The sequence below is a fragment of the Gamsiella multidivaricata genome (assembly GCF_025024155.1).
Source record: "Gamsiella multidivaricata strain RSA 2152 chromosome Unknown BC939scaffold_106, whole genome shotgun sequence".
Taxonomy (NCBI): Eukaryota; Fungi; Mortierellomycota; class Mortierellomycetes; order Mortierellales; family Mortierellaceae; genus Gamsiella; species Gamsiella multidivaricata.
The window spans coordinates 34526-56706 of NW_026251814.1; the positions used below are offsets into that span (position 1 = coordinate 34526).

At 48.6% G+C, this 22181-nt stretch overlaps 7 protein-coding genes across 7 annotated transcripts; 3 read left to right on the forward strand and 4 right to left on the reverse strand.

Moving 5' to 3' along the window:
* Positions 1-565: 565 nt before the first annotated feature.
* BC939DRAFT_507792 (uncharacterized protein) lies at positions 566-2097 on the forward strand (the record flags this gene model as incomplete). Its single annotated transcript, XM_051560921.1, has 2 exons — positions 566-1350; positions 1488-2097. The coding sequence occupies 2 exons, from the start codon at positions 566-568 to the stop codon at positions 2095-2097; spliced, it is 1395 nt and encodes a 464-aa protein (XP_051407058.1).
* A 187-nt stretch (positions 2098-2284) lies between these two features.
* BC939DRAFT_467253 (ABC-2 type transporter-domain-containing protein) lies at positions 2285-8070 on the reverse strand. Its single transcript, XM_051557753.1, has 7 exons — positions 6804-8070; positions 6302-6630; positions 6157-6198; positions 5580-6056; positions 5322-5486; positions 5025-5228; positions 2285-4929 (listed from the first exon to the last, which is right to left on the reverse strand). Exons 1-7 carry the CDS (start codon positions 7624-7626, stop codon positions 2401-2403), a joined length of 4569 nt encoding a protein of 1522 aa, XP_051407059.1. The 5' UTR covers positions 7627-8070; the 3' UTR covers positions 2285-2400.
* A 3794-nt stretch (positions 8071-11864) lies between these two features.
* BC939DRAFT_507794 (RlpA-like double-psi beta-barrel-protein domain-containing protein-containing protein) lies at positions 11865-12383 on the forward strand (the record flags this gene model as incomplete). The annotated part of the gene is made up of 1 exon (XM_051560922.1): positions 11865-12383. The coding sequence occupies one exon, from the start codon at positions 11865-11867 to the stop codon at positions 12381-12383; it is 519 nt and encodes a 172-aa protein (XP_051407060.1).
* Positions 12384-15829: 3446 nt separating this feature from the next.
* On the forward strand, positions 15830-18092 carry BC939DRAFT_467258 (iron permease FTR1 family-domain-containing protein). Its single transcript, XM_051557754.1, has 3 exons — positions 15830-16303; positions 16394-16461; positions 17034-18092. The coding sequence occupies exons 1-3, from the start codon at positions 16157-16159 to the stop codon at positions 17923-17925; spliced, it is 1107 nt and encodes a 368-aa protein (XP_051407061.1). The 5' UTR covers positions 15830-16156; the 3' UTR covers positions 17926-18092.
* A 211-nt stretch (positions 18093-18303) lies between these two features.
* On the reverse strand, positions 18304-18855 carry BC939DRAFT_467261 (ribosomal protein S17-domain-containing protein; the record flags this gene model as incomplete). The annotated part of the gene is made up of 2 exons (XM_051557755.1): positions 18304-18464; positions 18559-18855. Coding segments are annotated over 2 exons (456 nt in total), but the record flags the coding sequence as incomplete, so codon positions are not given.
* A 794-nt stretch (positions 18856-19649) lies between these two features.
* Positions 19650-20440, reverse strand: BC939DRAFT_467264 (uncharacterized protein). Its single transcript, XM_051557756.1, has one exon. It carries the CDS (start codon positions 20335-20337, stop codon positions 19726-19728), a length of 612 nt encoding a protein of 203 aa, XP_051407063.1. The 5' UTR covers positions 20338-20440; the 3' UTR covers positions 19650-19725.
* A 308-nt stretch (positions 20441-20748) lies between these two features.
* On the reverse strand, positions 20749-22140 carry BC939DRAFT_481550 (DNA-directed RNA polymerase; the record flags this gene model as incomplete). Its single annotated transcript, XM_051559036.1, has 6 exons — positions 20749-20877; positions 20984-21273; positions 21377-21545; positions 21664-21782; positions 21832-21938; positions 22052-22140. 6 exons carry the CDS (start codon positions 22138-22140, stop codon positions 20749-20751), a joined length of 903 nt encoding a protein of 300 aa, XP_051407064.1.
* Positions 22141-22181: the final 41 nt, after the last annotated feature.

Below are 22181 nucleotides of genomic sequence, written 5' to 3' on the forward strand. Positions count from 1 at the left end.
TAATAATAAGAGACTGCAGAGCGAGCGAATTAGCGAGAGAGAAAGAGTGAGAGAGGGATTCAAGAAGTCTCTTTCAAGATATGAATGACATCACTTTCCTGGCCCTCGCCCATATCCCTCCTACACAGCTATACTTACAGCTTGGGCAATGGTCCCATTGCCCCAGTTGATATGAACCAAGGATAAGTCCTTGCCTGCCGCATACACACGCACGCCTAGCTCATTCTCCTTCACCGGCTATTTTTCCTATCGCAATATTCCTTAAAATCAGTTTCATTCCCTTTTATCTGTATCTCTTACTCGCGAAAAAACCAAGGGACAATCCGAAATCTGTCCAGGCACACAGCTCGGTGTCCCCTCTCCCAGCCGACTGTCATCCATCCTCCTCCTCCTCTCCTTTCTACGTAAAAACGTCATTTCTGTTTAAAATGCTCACGTGCACATGTTTACAGAGTGACTTGCCTTTTTTTTTTTTTTTTTCACTTTGGTACATGTACCCTTTCACTTCAAATACCTCTCCTATTCTCACTTCCCCTCCATCAACCTCATCAACAACTTCAACATAATGGCAAAGGTCGTCGCTGCAAAAGGTTCCAAGACCGCCAACAAGGCCGGCAAGAAGGAAAAGAAGCCTGTCGTCGAGTCTGACTCCGATTCTTCTTCCTCCTCCTCCTCCTCCTCCTCCTCTTCCTCCTCGTCTTCCTCCTCTTCCGACTCTGATTCCTCTGACGACTCTGACGACGAGGAGAAGAAGGAGGAAGTAAAGGCTAAGGAATCTAGCTCTGACTCTGACTCTGACTCTGATAGCTCTTCCTCTTCATCCGACTCAGACTCAGACTCAGACTCGAACGAGGCCGAATCCGCCAAGGAGGAGGCTAAGAAGGCTGCCGAGTCTTCTTCCTCGTCTTCTTCTTCGTCTTCATCCTCATCGTCTTCGGACGATTCTTCGGATTCCGACTCGGATGCTGATGACGAAAAGGAGGGCGACGAGGACACCAAGATGGACGTCGACGAGAAGAAAGAATCCTCTTCTTCTTCGGACTCTGACAGCTCCTCTTCTTCCTCTGATTCGGACAGTTCTTCTTCCTCTGATTCGGATAATGACTCTGACGACGAAAAGGAGGACGACTCCGACAACAAAAAGCGCAAGGCCGATACCGAGGAAACCCCCCTCATCAAGAAGCCCAAGACCGAGACCCCTGCCGCTGCCAATGGCGCTTCGACTACCGTCTTCGTCGGCGGTCTTTCCTGGAATGTCGATAATGACTGGCTCCGCTCCGAGTTTGCCGAGTGCGGTGAAATCGCCGATGTCCGTGTCATTACCGATCGCGACTCTCAGCGCTCCAAGGGGTATGTGTTCTTACATTCTTTTCGTTGTTTAATTGCTCCGCACAGCTTGTCTTGACCCCAACTGCATCTGCTTCACATACTAACCCGCATCAAAACTACTTTGCCACTTTGTCACCCCAAATTTTCCACGAAAAAAGGTTCGCCTACATTGAGTTCGCCGATGCTGAGGGTGCCCAGGCCGCACTGGCCCTCGCTGGCAAGGAAATCGACGGTCGTGCCATCCGCGTTGACCTCTCCGAGGGCCGCCCCCAGAAGAAGGAGGCCAAGTCCTTCAACAACACCCCCCAGGGTGAGGCCAGCGACACGCTTTTCGTCGGCAACTTGTCCTTCACTGCGACCGAAGACGATCTGCGTAACGCCTTTGCGGAATGCGGTCAGATCCTGTCGGTTCGTCTGCCCACAGATCGTGAGAGCGGCCAGCCTAAAGGATTCGGCTATATCCAGTTCTCGACCGTTGATGAGGCTAAAGCTGCGATTGCCTGGAACGGATCTGATCTGGCAGGACGTCCTTGCCGTTTGGATTTCGCTGGAAAGAAGCCTGAGCGTGCGGAGGGTGGCGGTGGTGGATACGGTGGTGGTGGATACGGTGGTGGCGGACGAGGCGGTCGTGGCGGTGCTCGTGGCGGTGCTCGTGGTGGAGCTCGTGGTGGACGTGGTGGCGCGGGCGGTGCCCGTGGAGGACGCGGTGGTTCCACGACCAACCGTGGTGGATTCGGTTCCTTCCAGGGATCAAAGGTCACTTTTTAAGAGCATCGATCTTTTCTTTCATTTAATTTTCTTCGTTCTCAAGTTTTGCCCTTTAGCATATCATCACACACAACACACACACACACGTTTGTACAATACTCATCTAAAAAAAAAAAAAAAAACTTTTTGCCTCCCAATGGCAGCGTCGCTCCTGCCTTTGTAGACTTTGTAATAAACTACACAGTCATTTAAAGAAACATAAAAAAGCTTTTATTGCTTTATGGAGATTACGTGGGGCTATCTAAAAATAAAAGGCCTCGAATATAAAAAATAAAAAAAATAGAGACGCGTTGGATCGCGCGTTTACCTCTTGTTCCACTTGAGGTAGCGGATACCAACCACGACTATGATGATATTAAACACCAAGTAGATGCACATGATACCCAGGTTCCTCCAGCGATACGCAAAGTCCATGCTTAGGCCTTGGTAAAAGTCCTGGCCGTACGAATACTCGCAGTACTGGCAGTTCGAGGTATCGTTCGGATTGTTGATGTATCCCGTCGCAGCCTGCATGAACGAGGCCGCGTATTGCCCACATGTCTGGCCCGCGGGCGTGTTGAACACCGAGAATTCATCCCCTTCGCATCTAACGCGGACGTCGTGCAGCTGAACAGTAACCAAGGCTTCGATCACATAGTGGTACGGGTCAAGCCAATACATCCACGAGGACCAGAACTTAGGCATCGAGGCCTTTGGCATCATGACACCGCAGAACAAGTTCAGTGACGAAAAGATAAACGGGTTCAGCAGCGCTGCCACCGTCGTCGAAGGCGTGAGCGCCGCAATAGCCTGACCCAGCGTGACCGCGAACAAACAGAAGACGATCAACATTAACCAGGTGAAGAACGTCAGGATCGAGCTCGACACGAATCCGACTGTCCAGTAAAAGACCAGGAAGAAGACGGTTCCCGCCAGGATCACATAGGGAATCTCGATCAGGACGATCGACGCTGCAAAGGGCATCCATCCGTAGTACTTTCCAGCGAGCTCGCGGTAGAACCATTGACGCTCCGTATGGAACCGGGGTTGGGCCATGTTGACAAGCAAGGCAGCCATGACCATGATCTGGAAAACGACGAACACACGGGATTGGAGATCGACCTTGGATCCGCCCAGTCGGTAGAACGAGAATCCATTGAGGAGCGCAAAGATGATCATCATGAAGATACGGCCGAAATTATACTGAGGTAGTCGCCAGTAGGTGCGGGACATGCGCTTGAAGACATATTTGAGCTGTAACTTGGTACCTGAGGCGTACTCCAGCGCATCATCATGCTGGCGCTGGTGATGCGAACCAGAGCCACTGGCATCGTGTGGATGCTTGCGTGTGGCCTGGATGGCAGACGAGAGCTCCCTCCGCTCAGGCGAGGCATCCCATATCTGGGGCCATTCGAGTCCAGAATGGCGGGCGTTGACAACATCCAGGATATACTCGGCAGGGTTGGCATGGGGAGCGCATTTGGGTGCACCGTTCCTCTCGAAGTAGCTGATCAACATAGAAGAGTCTGGGCCGAGGTCACCGAAATAGACGGTCCTTCCACCCTTGGCGAGCAGAAGCAGGTCGTCAAAGAACGCAAACAACTGGGAAGAGGGCTGATGGATAGTGCACAGGATAGCTTGACCCTGATCCGTCAACTTGCGCATGAAACGCATGATGTTGTACGACGCCTGAGCATCCAGACCAGAGGTGGGTTCGTCCAGGAACAGCAACTTGGGTTTGGCCACGAGCTCGACACCGATTGTCAAACGCTTGCGCTCCTCGACCGAGATACCAAAACCAGACTCAGTGGTACCAATGACAGCGTCCGCAATGTTTTCCATCTCAAGAATCTTAATAATCTCTTCAACGTACGCATCCTTCTCGGCCTCAGAAACATTAGCGGGCTGACGAAGGTAAGCAGAGAACTGGAGGGCTTCACGGACAGTAGTCTCGGGGACATGGACATCGAGCTGTTCACAGTATCCGGTCGTCCGCTGGAAATCACGACGAAGAGGCTCGCCATCGACCTCGACAGTTCCGGAAACGGTTCCGACGTTCTTGCGCTGAGCGAGGACATCCAGAAGAGTCGTCTTTCCGGCACCGGAGGATCCCATCAGAGCGGTCATGGTTCCAGGCTTGACAAGACCCGCAATGTCGGTCAACAACTGCTTCTGGCCCGAAGGATCGAACTTGTAAGGAACAATGTAGTTAAGGTTCTCCCAGGCAAAAACGGATCCCTTGGCCATATCCGCGATCTCAATAGTTGAGTCACCCTTATCGCTCTGGACGTTAGCCTTGGGTGCAACGGCAACGCTGTTGACAGTGGATCCCGAGGCGTTGTGAAGGGTCTCTTCGTCCTCAGGATGGGGCTCTGCCAGATGGGTGCCCTTCTTGTAGACATTGGTACTGAAACCACCCTTGCCGAACTCGATTTTCTCGAGCGCATAGCATGTGACGAAGACAAAGAACAGCCAGAAGAGAATAACGGCCAAGATATCGAGTCCCATTTCGGATGTCTTGTAACGATATGCGGCATATAGGTAATCGGATCCATCGACTAGGGTGGTACCGGGCTTGGACCCAGCGAGGGTGCAGACCTGATAGTTGATGTCAGTGTAGGAGGGACCACGAGGAATCATGGCTGGACCGGCGCAGTCAAACGTCAATCCCGTCATCTCGTTCGATATCAGGGCTTTGAATGCATATGCGAGCGGATTAATCCAGAAGATCCAGATGAACCATGGATGCATGGACTGGTACGGAATCATGTATCCGGAATACAAGATCAAGGCCAAGAGAATCAGACCAGAGTTACGCGATGCAGCATCGAAGGTGGCCGAGACTGCTGCCCACTATATAGCAAAGAGGTGTGGAGCGATTGAGTTAAACCTACGTTGGACTCGAGAACCCGATCGTAAGGCATAGCATCGAATCCCAGACAACATACCATTCTGAAGAATGCGGTCATGCAGAGAGCACAGAGGAATAGAATGATACAGAATAATAGCCATTTGACAAAAGTCCTTTGCAGCCCTGACATAAAATAAAGCACGACAGAGAACAGAAGAATCTGCATAATAACCAGGGGAATATCGACACAGATCTGTGAGATCGCAAAGGCAGCAGGGCGGTACATGGCGAATCCTTTGTGCTAAAGAACACATGAAACAAAAGACAGCAAAATATGTTAACTGCATATCCAAAGCTACACTAACAAACTCGTCTCAAATAATCCTGAACATACCTTGTACAAGATCGGACGACCTTGCATAGCCATTGGCAATTCAGCTTGAGAGATCAGGGCGTTGAAGAGCAGGGAGAAGAATAAGACACCTCCACGAGTGAAGGCACCGTTGGCAGACATGGGCAACAGGAAGAAGACACTTCCGACAATGATAGCTTTGATCACCTAGAAAATATGGTCGACAAAATATCTGTGTTAGAAATGCGTGTCTTCCTCATTATACAAGCACTACATTATCAGGAGGTAACGGCGTCCTACATTGGAGGCATAACGGGAGACGACGGAGGTCATGTCTCCCTTTGTGAGCTGGAACTGGCGCACAGTCAGGGCCTTGACCTGAGCCACAAAGTTGATCGTGTAAGGGTCCTGGACCGAAACGTGCTTCTGCTTCGTCTGCTTTGTCGCCTCCTTGAAATCATCGACAGGGTTGACCTCTTGGACCTGGCCCCGATACTCGATACGCTGCTGCTCCTCCAGTTCATAGTAGCGCGAGGCCTTGTACACATCCTCAAATTCCTTGGAGGAGCGAGGAACACGGCCAGAGAAGCCAGAGCGAGGTTTGCGCTCATGAGGATCCGTGATAGCAGTGAGGAAATCCGCTGTGGTTTGACGAGCGGGACATTCAAATCCAAGATCGATGAAATACTGGCGCGCCTCATTTGCTGGACCAAAGAAGATGCAGCGACCCTCGTAAAGCAGTAAGGTCTTGTCGAACAGGTCATAGATGTTCTCAGACTAATGACACATTGCCAAATAGAGAATGTGAGAACTTAGTATCCATGCTGGAACAATGATGGTAGTAGACAGCGAGAAAGCAGCGTGGTACTAAACTTACAGCCTGGTAGATGGTGACGACGGTTGCCTTGTTGAGCAGGTTCTATATGGAAATGATCGGATAGAAAAGTATGGATTGTTTCAAACGCGTGAGACATGACCTGGAACCGAGGTGGATACTAAAGATTAATAAGAGGTGATCTTACGGTCTGAACACGCAGTGATTTAACATAATCAAGAGCCGAGGAGGCATCGAGACCGCGAGTGGAACCGTCCCACATGTTGACAGCTGAGCGAGTGGCCATCTGCTCAGCGATCGAAAGACGCTTGCGCTCTCCTCCGGAAATACCACGGATAAAGGCATTTCCGACGACGGTATCAACCTGCTTCGTGAGACCATACATCTTTGTGAGGACGCTGAGGAACTCGCTGACAAAGTCCTTGCGGTGGTCCTGCAAACGCTTCGAGGGTGTCTTGGTTTTAAGAGCCATCTCCAGGGTCTGGCGCACCGTCAGGGTTGGATAGTGGAAGTCATCTATTTTCGCAATTGATAGAGAGCAAGAACTGCATGTTAGACTTCGCCTTGAACAAAAACGTCGTAGCTTGGATGTCATGAACAAAAATAGCAATAGCACCCATGACAGCAGAGCAAAAAAAAAAAAAAAAATCCGTTCCTTGGGACATGTTCACTTCAAGTAAATATATTACCTTCTTGGTTGTACAAGACCTCGCCACGATGGTGCACTGCAATCTCCTCAGCAGTGAAAGGGCCATAGGTGACATCACCCGTGATCTGCTTGTAGTTCTTGCGCTCGTTGGCGAGTACACGCAGGAGGGTCGAGCATCCGGCTCCAGGGCGACCCAGGACCAAGATCATCTCACCATCACGACAAAATCCGTTCATGGGATGAAGAATCGTCTTGGTGATGACCTTTGGTCGCTTCTGTCCACGGGAAAAGCATTTCTTGGCCCAGAAGAATGGGTTAACCAGATTCGCAAGACCGATAAATGGATCCGCAAACACGGCGATATGCTGCGCTCCGACACCCTCACCTAAGACCTCGAGGTTCTCCCAGGCCACACCGAGGTTACGACCTTTGATTCCGGCGGCCTGTGCTTGGGGCACAATGTTCTTAAGGTACTCTGTTAAATCAAAGTCACCGCCATCATCCTGGGTTTTCTCGCCAGTGGTAACACGGTAGAGTGACGATCGTCTCGTCAGTTTGCGCTCAAGGCTTTTAAAGTCCTTTTCGGCTCCGACGACGTTCACGCGCGAGGGACCTTCACCCCAACGACCGCTGATAGCATCCTCGTAGGTGCCGTTCTCGGAACCGTTCTCGGAATCGTTATCTTCGTCGGTGTCGTCGTCATCGACTTGTTGTTTCTCATTATTGAGACCAGACACGACAGTTTCTTGAGGACGAGGGTGTTGTCCTGGGTGCTGGCTAGATGGCTGCAGGGAAGGGTTGCGCAGGATTCCTGGCTGCCTTGGGTCGCCATCGCCCAAGGGTGTGTCACTTGGGTTGGACATGAGCAGAGAGGATTATCTGCTATAGCGGGCGATATGAAAGGGATGGGGTCAGTCCTCTGTTAAGGCTGAGTGCCAAGGGGATAAGCAAATAAAGATGAAGACGAGAGGAAGAGAAGGGTGGTACCGTTGGATGAGAATCGACTGTCGACTGGTATGTGTTGAGGTGGAGAGAGAGGGTGTGAGTGTGTGAGGAGGTGATTATGTGGAGGTATGCAGAAATGCGATGTTGGTGGCAGAGAAGAGATCGAGAGAGGGGAGAAGGTATGAAGGTGTGAAGAGAGAAGCAATTTTCTGGTCACTTTTCTTTCAGAATGGAAACGAACAGGCACAATTGACGTTGCGACAATACCTCTTGCGAATGAATGTTTGCGAGATGCTGGGTATCGAGTGAGGACAGTTTGAGAATGAAGAAGATAAATGAGACCGTTGTTGACGGGGTCCAAGGGCGGTGGGATGGGGTTCGTTTTATATGGCGATTGCTCTCTCGTAAGACTGATTAGCAGCATTCGCAATGCGTTCACCTTCCTCTCTTTGCAAACAAACAAGTTGTGCAGCAAACCATAGCCTACTCGGGATGTACATCCCACGGAATGAACGCCCAGAACAGGATTTTACCTACATCTATTTTATTTTTCGGATTTGGAACAGTGTTCCATGGTATTACCCATCCTGTCTTGGTATCCTTCATTCACTCACTCCTTCCAATGGCAAGTAGGACAAGCCCTGATCCTCTGTACTTGTATCCGCACTTGCAAGAGCGCAGGAATGATCAATGCTGTCAACCCACGCAACCTGCAATGGACAACTGAAACGGATAGAGTCTTGGTCTGATTCCTTACCATATGAGAGAACATAGTTACTATATAGTTCATTCATGGGCTGTAGTAGTTCATAAAGTACGGTCTTTTCAATTACAACATACTCTTCGGCCCTTTTATTCCGATGCCAGCGGATACACGCGCAAAAAAAAAAATGCATTTTGCTATTAAACAACATAGAACACTCTCTCCCCACTTCGCTATCCATTATCCATTCTCCGCCGACGAGCGAATCGGTGATAAAGATAGACCCCAGGTTGGCCAAGTAATCAGTACCTCTAAATCCAAATAGCAAAAGCAACAAAGAAGGCAGGAATGTGAACATTTCACAGTCTCCCATCCTCGCATCCATTTCGGTCTTCAGCCCATCTCGGACATAAAACAAGGGCTTGAAGAGAAGGAATAGAGAGGAAGCACACGAGCACCCTGTGCTCCTGCGTAACAAACCCTTTCGTACTTTTTTGTAAAAGCAAAATGGCGGTGAACCTGCCTCAATCGCTGAGGTACAGTCTTGTAGTGCGAATAGATCAGCGGGTGCAGCAAAAGAACATTTTGCGCAATTCGCTCACGGCGCAATTACTTCATGTCTTTTGTTGTGATACAAACAGGTAAACAGGTGTAAACACAGGCGCAGGCGCACGCACATAAACTGGCTAAACCTGTCCCGCACGAATCAATTGCTCAGATAGATCAGCAAATCGCTTTGAGAACCACTCAGAGGGATTGTTATTCTAGACATCAGCACAGGATAATTGGACGAGAAGAGCACATCCCCGTGGATGAGACGTGTGTATCAGGTCTGGGGGTGGAGCACACAGAAAATGAATAAATAGAAAGCATCGATCGACAAGGAACCAACTTACCGTGGGATAACCGTTTTTGCGTACTCATTCCATATATCAGCCGAGTATTGTAAAAAAGCTTCCTCAGTAGATAGAAAAGCAGCCCATTCCTCCTACCCTCAATTTACTGTCGCCACACTTTTTTTCTCGTTATTTGTCCTTGAGTACTGCCATCTTTATTGGCTGTTCCATTGACGAAAAGTAGACACAGTTGCGGGCGAGGGAAACACGCCATTGAATCACTAGCCCTTGTTCGTATGGATACTTTTTTAGCCGATTCGCGCACAAGCATATAACAAGCATATATTTAGATGTCATCGTGAATCCCTTTTGTAGAAATAAGCAACTCTGTAACTGTTTGTCAATGATGCGTAATGTTATACATTCGATGATTTTATGGACTAATAAATTGCCGGGCGAGTGGTCTGCTTAGAAATACAGCTCCATGGCGAATAAAAAACGAGTGCCTATACTGTGAACCCAGCATAATGCCAGAAACCCATTTCGACCAGCGTGATAAATGGCCAATAGCACCGAGTCTTGTCACATCCAGAAGCGTCGAGCACCGGTAATTCACAGTTGTCTCTCAGCCTGGCAAGGATCTTGATGGGCCGTAGATCCCTCGGAAAGGCAGAGATTGGCAGATGGCTCAGGCAAGTCTCAAAACAACACATGTGGTTTAGGTACCAACGCTTTCGCACCTCTGTCATCATCTTCAGGCAAGCCAGGAATATCGCCTCTTGTCTCTCGCAAGACGGTTTGCTCTGGAGAAGCAGTTCGATAGTCGCAGTAGCGTGTAGTCCCGGTGCAAAAAACCTCTCTAGCTTCAGCAAACTCGTCCACCACTTTAAAGAAAAAAAAAAAAAAAAAAAAAAAAAAGATACAAATAGATAGACTTTTGTACTCTCCTATAGTCTCTTTCTTGCTGTAGCCCGCTGTTATCATGCTATGCTGTCCTGAGGCCCCCCTTACTCTAGCCAGGAAATAAAGAGAGTTCACTATTGCTCCATGGTCTGTTCCGAACAACTATAATCGCTGGCTAGTAACCATCACGATAGGACAATGGGAAGGGTGATTTGTTATGGCAAAGGACATTTTCCTAATGGCGTAGACAACCCCTTTTGGAAGAGGTACAACCCCTTTTGGAAGAGGTACAACTCCCTTTGACTCTGAGCTACGAAGTAACGCGCACCAGAGCCACCTGGTCCAGTCGGCTCTTCATCGGTCCGCTGCAAGATAACGCCGCAAACAATGAAAAATAAAATAAAATAAATTAAAAAAAAGCCGAAAGGTGCACAACATTGAAGGCCTAAAAGCAGCATAAGGTGAGGAAGTGGCAGGGAGCGTTGTGATAACAGGTATCTTATCTGACCAAATGCTGTTCAGTAGAAGAACCGGAAACAGAAAAAAATGGCTCAAATAGTCACAGAACGTGATTCGAGTCAAAGTGTCTTCTGGAGTTGTGAAGACTGCCGTGTGTGGCCAGAGTAGAAGCAGATGTTTGACCCTATCCAGCCCTGTACAGCGTGGCCAAATCAGTTTCTTGCAATGGGCGTACAGAATAAGCCCTGTTCCAAATCCATAATAAAAGACAAATCTCGCCTCAGCGTGCGTGGACGACGCGACCATACATTGCGGCTCTAAACACGCACAGCCTCGCTCTCAGTGGTCAATTCGGACTGTCTAACTATGGCTATGGAACCATGAGAGTCGCTATCCTAGGATAGGATCCTCTTGCAAAAAAAAAAAAAAAAAAAAAAAAACGGGGCACCAGGGCGTAAACAACCCGGACATGGATCCCATCCATATTTGTATCCACAAACCTAGCATTCCTGTATAACACATTCTTCTAGAGATCGTCGGAATTACAATAAGAGACTTTGGGGCGGTGCTTGTCACACTCAGGCACGACCGCTTCCTTCGGTCTCGTACGTGAGGTCTTCGGGCTCTCTGTAATTGGCTGCATTCGTAATACCTGGTTCTCGGCGTACCACATTGTTTCATACATTGAAAAAAATGAGGGGCCCTGGATCGATCCCCTGTTGCCATCCTTCTTGATGTTCTACGCACCTTTTCCTCCATAGTAGGAGCTTACTCAGCCTCGCAATACCGACCTCCCGGCTCAGAAACCGTCTGGAATTATCCATTTGCGGCAACAAACTTTGAACAGAATAGTCAAACCGAATTACTTCCTGTCCGTACGTGAAACAAGGCTGCTGCTGACATATCCCAGAGATGACGGATTCTGGGATCCTAGCCAATCCTACAGTCACTGGCGCCTGGTCCCTGGAAACAAAGGAATGATCGGAAAGAAACGTGGATTTTCAGGCATATACCTGAAGTTATCGCCCCTGTCTATGCCCTATACTCCGAACTCTGCCACGAGGTCCCATCCAAGATCAGGGTAACCTTTACCAGGGAACCTACATAATCCCAGGCCTCTCGTGGAAAAAAAACATATAAATACCGAGCATCATGAGCTCTTTTATGTCCATCATCATCAGCTTCTCATCGCTTCCTGATCCAACTACATCCAGCTACTTCGAACAACAACTTTACCTATCCCACTCTTTTCATCATGGTCAAGGTCTCTTCCTTCGCGCTTTTCCTTGCTGCTACTGTCATCTCCTTGACCGGCGCTGCTCCTGTGTCTACTTCTACCAGCGATGACATTAAGATCACTATCCCTACACCTGTCAAGAACGACACTCCAGTTCCAACTTCCCCTACTGAACAGTCGATCGAAACTCGCGCCGACGTCGATCAATTTTCTTCGTCCGTCAAGCACCAGGGCAAGGCCACCTGGTTCACGCACGGCTATGGCGCTTGCAATATCTACTGGGATGGCAACAAGGAGCCTGTCGTGGCCCTGAATGCCCACCAGATGGGTACGCAGTCCTGGGGAAACCCCGTCTGCGACCGCAAGGTCCGCGTCTACAACCGTCAGAACCCATCCAAGTCCGTCGTCGCTCGCATTGTCGACAAGTGCCCCGGTGATGAGTGTGCCTGGGGTTCTTTGGATCTCTCGCCCTTCGCGTTCAAGAAGCTCGGTCACCTGGACACGGGTATCATCGATATCTCCTGGAACTATGTCTAAAGACAGCCAGTCTTGAGGAAAATATCAAACTTGAGGGAGAAAATGAGAAGGACGAGGGGAGGAGGGGGAAGAGGATGCTGCGAAAGTTGCAGTTGACAAACACGTTTGAAGAAGAAAGGATGCAGGCATTCTTTTTTCGGTAAGCGTTGCAGGAGGATAGTTCAGTGAATAGGAGTTTATCTTTCCCCAACTGTTCTGTGCAGCCCACCCTTTCCCCATATACCATATCTCATTCTCTCCTACGATTAAAAAATATAGAAAGATGTACAACATCGCGAATACATCGATACAGCCAAAGAACGGCCTTACATAGAAAAATAAATCACGCTTTCAGAAAACACTCACTGAGTCTTGTCAAACTTGCTGACTTTGAAGAAAACAAAGTGAACAGTGCCTAGAGGAGATATGGCGCTAAAATGATTGAACAACAGCATGGTTATGCGTTAACGGGCGAGATGGAAGGAAAGAAAGAAAGAGCTCGGAGATGAAGGAAGATCTAGATGGCGGATACATAGCGCATGCTGCACTTGTACAAAAAAAGAAATAAAAAGCCGAGCTAGTGTAACACGAAAGAGGACATGATAGACGCGCAACTGTGCATCTACACATTGGAACGGAGCGGGAGAAGAGCAGACGGCGTACACGATGTTGCACAAGAGCACAAGGAAGATGACATTGGAAATAGGATGGCGCAGGAGTCCTGTTAGTTGGATAAGAAGAGGAGGGAGAGGGAGATCGGTGGACATGGGCCAAGTAAGCCCCGGTGATTGTGTGTATACATGGTTATAAGTAATATGGAGGTAGGCTATGCAGAATCTAATCCAAACGCGGTCAATCTAGGCGTATGAAAAAATATGATTTGAAAAGACCGCTGTCGTCCGTCCACTTCTGCCCCACGTAATCTGGCTTTTTTCACACCTCCCTCCCGAGCGCTCCATGGCCTCAGGTCGAACTAACTCCACAGAGGCATGGCGTGGAATTCTTTCAACTCGCTAGCTTTTAATCCGTAAATTATTACTGGCTGCATTCATATCTTCGCAATATATAGTCCTCCAGCGTGCGAGCATGGAAAGATATCGAGGAAAGACAGTGCCAGATGTGACAAAGGACAATGGTTAGAATCCTGAGTTCATTGTAATGGGAACTGCGGTTAACATTCAAACAGAGCGACTGAGACGAGATCTGCTGTTCAGGCAACCGCCCCATTCCTCCAAGCGAAGAGGCCCTACGAAGTACGGAAAGGAACTTTTATTTTATATATCGTATACAATAATGACAGACTACAGAATGCTATCCCGTTTCCGCCTGTCTTTCTTTTTAGCGCTGCGTGTTTATGAAATATTGCATCTTGCTATAGCACTGCGAGGTCTCGTATCCTGAACACTTCTACATATGTCTGTGAGTGCTTTGAATAGTCGAGCCATGAGGGTCTGTAAGATCAGGCCAAATCTCTCGGGATCATTGCGGGCTTCGATGAACATCCCTCAACATCCTTCATGAGAAAATCTGCTTTATTCGGCAGACGGTGGGGTTGATTGTTTGCGAGAAAAATTGATCGTCGATCGGGATATCCTCCACAGGCATCACATGGGACACTGAGAATCTACCTGCCGAGGCTGCAATGGAAGACAAGGTTCTGGGGATCCTTATCCAGCTGTAAGTGTTGTGGCTATTTTCCAGTCGGATGTGGAGTTTTTTTTAACTGCTTTCAAGCCGCCAAACAAAACGACCGAATTAACGAGCATGGGGGACAAAGACTGAATAACGTGCGTGGTCTATCTTTCTAGCTGTAATTTCATTCAGCAGCCCCCTTTCGGTTCAGTGTCTCCCTCTGAAAATGATTGTATGCATCTTTGAACGTAAGTTAAAACAGCTCATCTTTTGTTGAAGTAGTGGCTGTGGTTTAGTAAGAAGATTCTGATATGTGCAAGATGAATGTTCAAATATTAACAGCGAGAAAGTCCTGGAGGTTTCCAAAGTCATGGGCAAATGCAATCCTCAGAGTACGACGATGTCAGCGACACAGGACGGAAAGCAGGCTTAATTTTCATGTACGGGACATCGAATTATCAAATATTGAGTCCAAGGATGTAAACGATTGGGATCACTGGGGTGGATCTAGGGCGAATAAAGGCGTATTGGATTGAATGCTGGGATGTTGAAGAAACTGAGTGCAGTACTATTGCCGTCATAGCATAGTAGACCTTTTTGCAAAGAATGAGGATACAGGCGACGGGGATCTCGCAATCCAAAATGGTAGGGGTGCGAGGCTTGCTCGTTTTTTCTGTAGGAAGTACACGCGGCCTTTGGCGTTGAAGAGCTTTCAGTTCTCATGGCTGACATCTACGGTATGCGAACGTCTGATAGAGTGTACAATGTGCTTTCCTAAAGTTTTTTTTTAAATTCCCCACGACACTATCCAGGGTTTGAGGGAGGTTTTCTATCAAGTTAAGCCCATGGGGGACATTGTCATTGCTGGAAAAACTACGTCGAGCATCGTCCATCTTCCTCGGACCGCGTGTGGTTTGGAGGCCTTTCTAAAGAGCGACTCGCTAACCATTGTATGAAACTTTTTAGTACGCAAATGCTTTTTTTTCTGTACTTCGTGTGGCGCCGATTTCTATGAGTGTCTAAACGCCGCCTTTGTATACTATTATAGTCTCATCTCGAGGAGCAGGCACCTAAAATCCTGCGAGCGAAGGGTCTCTCTGAAGTTGAACAAGTGAAGGCAGTTCTTCAGAGGTCTTACAAAGCGTCAAAGCTCAACCCCTCCGCCTGTGTGAAGAAAGTTCCAGAACCACGATCTGTTCACTCTTTCGAAGAAGAGAACCCCGGCTCAGATGACTGGCATCAATCAATAAATCCGCATGAAAAGTGTCTTTCTGGTACTGGACCTATGTAAAATCTCGCAGTAGAAAGGTGCTTCTCTACACGCTGTTGTTGATGCTGGTTTTTTTTTCTTTTTCATCGTGAGAGTGACGGAGTCTGGTAAAACCAATGGGACGGCCGGATGCGTCTCGTGTAAACGAGCGAAATGAGCTTGGGAAATGAAAGGAGAGTGTATGTGCTGTGTGTGTAGACTGTGTGTGTGCATGGTTATAAGTAAGAAGGAGTGGATAGTCTATATGGCGAACACTAGGGCCTAAGGAGATATCTGATGGAACAGATGTCCAATTGGACATCATAGTGAAATCCTAGTCTAATCCAAATGCGGCCAATCCAGGCGCACGAAAAGATCTGATTTGGAAAGACCGCGTCCACCACTGCCCCATGTAATCTTGTTTTTTCCACTCAGACCACAGCGAGGAGGGGGAAAAAAGAGCGCATCTCTCTTTTCGCTGTAGGTCGGGCGGGTGTCTAAGAGCGGGTCGGTAAAAAAAACAAAAAAAAAAACAAAAAACGAAAAACAGGGAGGGGGGAGGATTGCCAACACCGAGGATTGCACTGAGACATTTGTCAGTTGGAGACTTTTTCTCATTTATCTGATTGATATGTATGCCAGAATCCATCAGATAAATAAGAGGGCCTTCCGCTCCTCCCACCTCCTTCACGCCTTGATCGCGCTTCCTTCCCCTTCTTCCGTCTTTGTCATCTTCTGCAACATCCTCACTCCCCCTTCTTTCTCCCCTCCAGCTGCCATTCCTGTCTGCCCCCTCCAAGCAGATATCCTTTTTGTTTAGCCGAGCTAGGCACTCTCAGGTTCACTTCCCACCTACCACTCTTCTCATTCCGGATCAGATTCAGAATCAGAATCAGAATCAGAATCGCACACCATGGGTTCCGACTACTTTTCAGTTCCAATTTTCTTCATTATCTTCCGAGAGACCACCGAGGCTGCCATCATTGTCTCGGTCCTGCTCTCCTTCCTGAAACAGGTCATCACGGACGACCATGCTATGCGAAAACGTCTTTCCCGTCAGGTACGGTCAATTGGGGAACAAATTCATCCGCGTCGATGTTATAAACTCGAGGTTTTTACTTATTAAAAACATCTCGTCCGTCAATGCTAGGTGTGGGGTGGAACTATCCTGGGATTAGCCATCTCGCTGGCCATTGGAGCCGCGTTCATTGTTATCTGGTAAGTAAAATGCATCATATCATGCCACATTTTGGAAAATTGTTGCAATCGGATGCAAACCAAGGGCAAGGGCGTAAAGGTGTCGGGACATGCTATGTTGCATGCCTCGGATGATGATTGCTGTATTTGTCGCTTTTGCTCCGAGGTTTTTCTTGTGTCTGCATAGACTTCTCGGTGGTGCCACTTTTCACTCCTCCCCCTGAATTTGCCTCTCAATCTTATAAACTGTCCATGAAAAACAAGAGATGGAAGGGTCGGAAGAAAAGGGCTCGGCGATAGCGGGGCACCAAGTCGCTTGCATGCAGCCTGTTGTATCTTTTTTTTGTACATGTACCATTTATTAGTGCATGTTGTGCTATCGATTTCTCTTCGCTAACACACATACACACACACACATCTGCATCCATATCGCATTCATTTGGAAGCGTCATCTCTAGTCGTGTGAATTGTGTGGAGATTCTTCTGTTTTCGCGCGTCTTAGTTGTTTGTGCAATCGCTTTGATGTATAGCACTCCCCACGCCCTTTCTCGTGCAATACTCAGTCATTAACCTGTACTCTCCTTTGCCTACAGGAATAAGTACGCCAACAACCTGTGGGCCACGAGTGAGGGCATCTGGGTCGGATGCTTCTCTTTCCTTGCCGTAGCCATGATCACCGTCATGGGCCTGGCCATGCTCCGGACCACTCAGATCCAGGAAAAATGGAAGGTAAAGCTATCCAAGGCCATGGACGAGGAGACCGAACGCGGTCTCAGCAACTCCTCGCGTCGTTACGCACTCTTTGTCTTGCCCCTTATCACGGTCCTACGTGAGGGCCTCGAAGCCATCGTCTTTATCGGAGGCGTGACCTTCACCGAGACCGCCAAGGCCATCCCTGCGGCCGTCATCGTTGGTGTTTTCTGCGGTCTCCTCGTCGGTTACATTCTCTACCGCGGAGGCAACAAGATGAACCTGCACAAGTTCTTCACGGCCTCGACCTGTCTGCTCCTACTCCTCGCCGCGGGTCTGGTTTCCAAGGGTGTCGCTGCGTTCGAGTCCTATGCCTGGACCAAGGCCACGCACGCTCAGTCGGACGACGGTGGCACGTACGATCCTCGTATCAACGTCTGGGCATTGTCCTGCTGCGATCCCAATAACACCAGTGCTGGATTTGCTCAGCTCATGAACGCCCTCTTTGGCTGGAGCAATATCGCCTCCATTGGCACTATCGTCTGCTACATTGTCTATTGGCTTGCGGTCACAATTGCCTTAATCCATATGAAGCTGAGGCGCAGACGTGCTGCTGTCCGCACGGCATTGAACGAAGTACCCGAGGATACCATGCTGGAGGATAGGAAGGATACTCACTTGATAAACGAGATAACCCCCGAGTCCGAGAGCTCTGGCTCGGGATCGGCCTCGCTCAAGGAACAGAACTCGGGATCGGACGACCGTATCCAGGCCGTCGACCATAGACAGATTTGAAAGCTCCAAAACACTATCTTCTCTCTCCATTTTCGCCTTCATCCATTGTACAATACCTTTCTTTCTCTCAGACCCTATAATAAACCGCTATTTATTTGTCTTGCGCCACGCACCAAAGAGACGATGCTCGACAAAAGACGTTTGGCAGGCAGTCCAATCTGTCCATGATCTCTTTTGTACTTTGGCAAGTTTATGTCTTGGTCTGCTTTCTCCGATGCTTTGAGCAGCTTTCTTACGCCATTCGCGTGTGCGTGACATGCGGCTATATCTCAACAGGAACATCATGTCCAAACAGGCTCAAGGAACAAGACAAGAAGAATAAAAACCCTTTGACAAGATGCTTGACAGTTTTTATTTTTTCGAGAAACAATGTGTATCATTTAGAACTTGGCGAAGTTCTTGGCACCCTTGACAACCTTCTTCTGGACCTTGAGGACGTTGAAGCGGACGGTCTTGGAAAGGGGGCGGCACTGACCAACAGTGACAGAGTCACCCTGCTGGACTGCGATGAAGCAAGGCGAGATGTGAGCAGCCAAGTTCTAAGTGAAAAAAAAAAGTCAGTGCTCAAGAGCTTGATCCGCAGACAGTCCGTATCGTTCTTCCTCATATAATTCATCATCGTCTTTCCCATACCTTGTGGCGCTTCTCATAACGGTTGTACTTGGAGATAAAGTGGAGGTACTCGCGACGGATGATGATGGTGCGCTTCATCTTGGTCGAGATAATCTCTCCGTTGAGGATACGGCCACGGATCGAGACATCGCCGGTGAAGGGGCACTTCTTGTCGATGTAGTGACCCTCAATGGCCTCCTTGGGGGTCTTGAAACCAAGACCGACCTCCTTGTACCAGCGGTTGCTCTTGACCGACTTCTTGCCGGTAACCTTGGCGTTCTGGAAGATACCCTGCTGCTTCTGGAAAGCCTTCTCAATCTATTTGCGTGCAAAAGAGAAAAAAACCAGGACCGACAATGGGGTTTGATGAAGTCAGCATAAATGGTCGTTCAAGCACGTTAAGAAATAGACTATGGCAAAGAGTCCTGTGCCCGGCATAGATAAGATGTTGTGGGGGCGTAGAGCAACCGTCGATAAAGTCTCCCATAAAAGCGCTTTGTCTGTCGGGCGATCCTTTGCGGTTATCCCCTAAGCAGCTGTGGTGCCAAGTGGAGGTGTGAAGTGTGGCGCGTGGTCCCAGCCCGGTGAAAGAGTCGCACCATATAGCCTCAACGATAAGGATCACTGCTGCAGGTTCGTCCTTGCCTGCCTTTGCTCCTGTTTCAGATCAAACCAGCACTTCTCAAGTGCAGAATCCGGGATCGTAATTGGTTTTTCAACAATGTAAATTCGAGATCTCTGTTGGTCGAGGAATGATCCTGAGCTTCAAGAGATCGTCCAAAGGTCGGGATGATCCATGGATCACAGGTTCGGGATGCGAATTCAATCCCTTGTTGCCCTGTCCACTGAATTCGGCGCCAGATGAGAAAAAAAGTCGTAGAAGCGATCCTCCTTTGGAAAAACTCATCGAGATCGTCTCAACAATTTGAAAAGAATTCCAGCATTGTCGTTGTCGTGTTGCTGGCCCTGAAAGAGTCATTGCTGGTATTGTTCCCTATGACTTCGGGGTTTCGTTCTGCAAACGCACCTGCTCAGACATGATGAATAGTTGGCGAAAAAGGATGTACAAGTGTCTGGCTCAAGGATTTTTGTTATTGGGTTCTGAAATTTTTATTCTGTATGTGATTGGCTGCTACTTCAGCCACATCCTCTATACCCTTAATCTAACGTGTCCCTGGCGTACAGACCCTAGGGCCTGTCGGATAGACGGAAGAACTTGATCTCGGAGTCGATGTACCGCTGCGGCTGGCGTTGCCCAACCCAGTCGCTGAGCTGGTCGTTGACCTTTCCTAGGTCATTTGAGGATTTGACGAGCATTTGGTCAGGGAAGGATTTAGTAAACCAAAATTGGCCTTCGACTGTCGCGGGAGGGTTGACTTCGGGTTCTGTGGACGCCTTTGGCATTAAGCCCTTGGCATTCATGTCTTTCTTTATCCTCGATTTCTCTCGATAGTATTTAGTCACCACTTTGTCGTCACGAAAGCGCGAAGGAGGATGGCCTTCGGGACCTTCTCCAGGCGAGGAAGGGGCAATACTCTGACTCTTGCACTCTGAGCAATCATCGTCATCATATTCACCTTCATCTTCATCATCTAGTGTGTGGATACGAACGTCCTTGACGGGACCATTAATCAGACGAAGTTCTTTCTTGGTGAGCGTAGAAAAATTGCTGCTTTTGTATTTCCGAGGTGGAGGTGGCGCCATCGAGCGAGGAGGAAGTTTGGGACAAGGACCATAGTTAGCGTGGATATTGATTGTGAGGCTACGACGTCCGTCAAAGCGCACAGTATAAGGATCCATGGCGAATATGATGAACTGCTTGATGGGTGAGTGTTTATGAATGTGAGCGTGTGAGTATTTGTGTGATGAGGAGGGAAGTAATTGCCCATTAAATATCCGCCGGTTCACAAGGCGGCGATAAGCCGAACTGACGCGACCACAATCAAATTTATTCTTAAAAGGCTTTACAGCTTTTTTTTTTTTGCAAGCAAACTATTGTTGCGGGCACCAACAAAGGCCCTGGGCGCAGCGCTATCGCGGCAATGACAGGCACAGACTTTTAGGAACTACAATATGCGAATACAGCCGTTCTTCTTGATCCGTTCGAATAATGTACATTTTTTTATTTCTTTGACTTGATGTTAGCTGTACTGTTGGCTGCAGTCAGTGTGCGCAGATGTCAAAAGAGCGTGACCTGTTTAAGGATGGATCTTAGTAGCCCCAGCGCTGGGTGTCCTCCTTGAACTCGTCATCCAATTTGATCTGAAGACCTCCAAGCTTGTCCTGCATAATGGTCATGGCGCGAAGTGCAACCTCTTCTGGCTTCATGCATCCAGACGTCTGTATCACGAAAATACAAAGAGTTGAGCATGAGTACGCATGGTCTCGATGACATTGTGGCAACGACGTCTCAATAATTGCTTCGGCCAATGCCATAATTCCCTACCTCTACTTCAATGTAGTACCGATCCGGCTTCGCGTTGTAGTCAAAGGGCTGATTAGGATCCACAGGGGTCTCTTCCGCAGCATTAGCAGAGACGCCCCACTCCAGTTTCTCATCTTCCTCGATCCAGTAGTGTGAGTGTTTCAGCTTATTGTAGGGATCGTATTCGAATGCAACACCATACACAGGGCTCCACTTGGCGTGCTCCTTGGCAACTCCCTTCTTGGCCACACATTTCAGCTTCAATTCCTGCCCTGGTCTCATTTTGACGATCAAAATAGGGTGTGCCTTATCTGTAAGGAAAAGATCACCATGGAACAGCGTCAGTAAACATACAGCAAACTCCATGCTTTCGTCCTGCGGTCTTGCAGTGATTGAATCCAATGTGCGCTTTACCATCTGAGACTGGCTTGACGCTCTCGTCGCTGCTGACAAGATCCAAACTGGTGACCTGTTTCGTTTTGTCAATTGTAGGGTCGTTCATGTCGTCATAATCCACATTAACTTTGACGTGAAGAGTGAGCTCAACGGAGCAATTGGGACAGTAGAGAGTGCAAGTGCAATCCTATAAAGCAGCCATAAAAGAAATCGCTGAGTTATGAGCGACCACCAACACGCCATGACTTCTGACGCTATCCTTATTAGCATGCAACCCATCCAACAGAGGCAAGTCAAGGACGTACGCGTGTGTATTGGATCCTATCCACGTCGAAGCTCGTCAGGGGGATCATTCCCAAGCGGTGCGCAATGTACTCGTCCGTTAACACTGTTGAGTTCGTCTCGATCTCGACCATATCGATAGCTATTTAAGTCGCAGAGCGAATGGAGAATCACTCATGAGTTGTCTGTACTCATTTTTCTGGCAAAGTTGATATCGTATCCTTGATCCTGAGCGTAAAAGAACACACCCATGGTTGGCACCTCGGCAATCATGATACGTCTGAGGGCATTGGCGACACTATAAGGAATGGTTGATATAACCCCAAAATTAGATCCATGCCGCCCCACACACAGTCTCAAGCGCCACAGTGCTCAGACTGAAAAAGACAACGGACGTGTGCGGTGCTATACCTGAGATCAGTGTTGCTGAGGACGAACTTCATGCTGTCCTTCTTGAGAGATCTGATGGAGACCTCTGGTCCTCCGTTATAAATATCCATAGTGATGCCTCGTTCTGCGTGGCTAAAGTACTGCTGTTGAT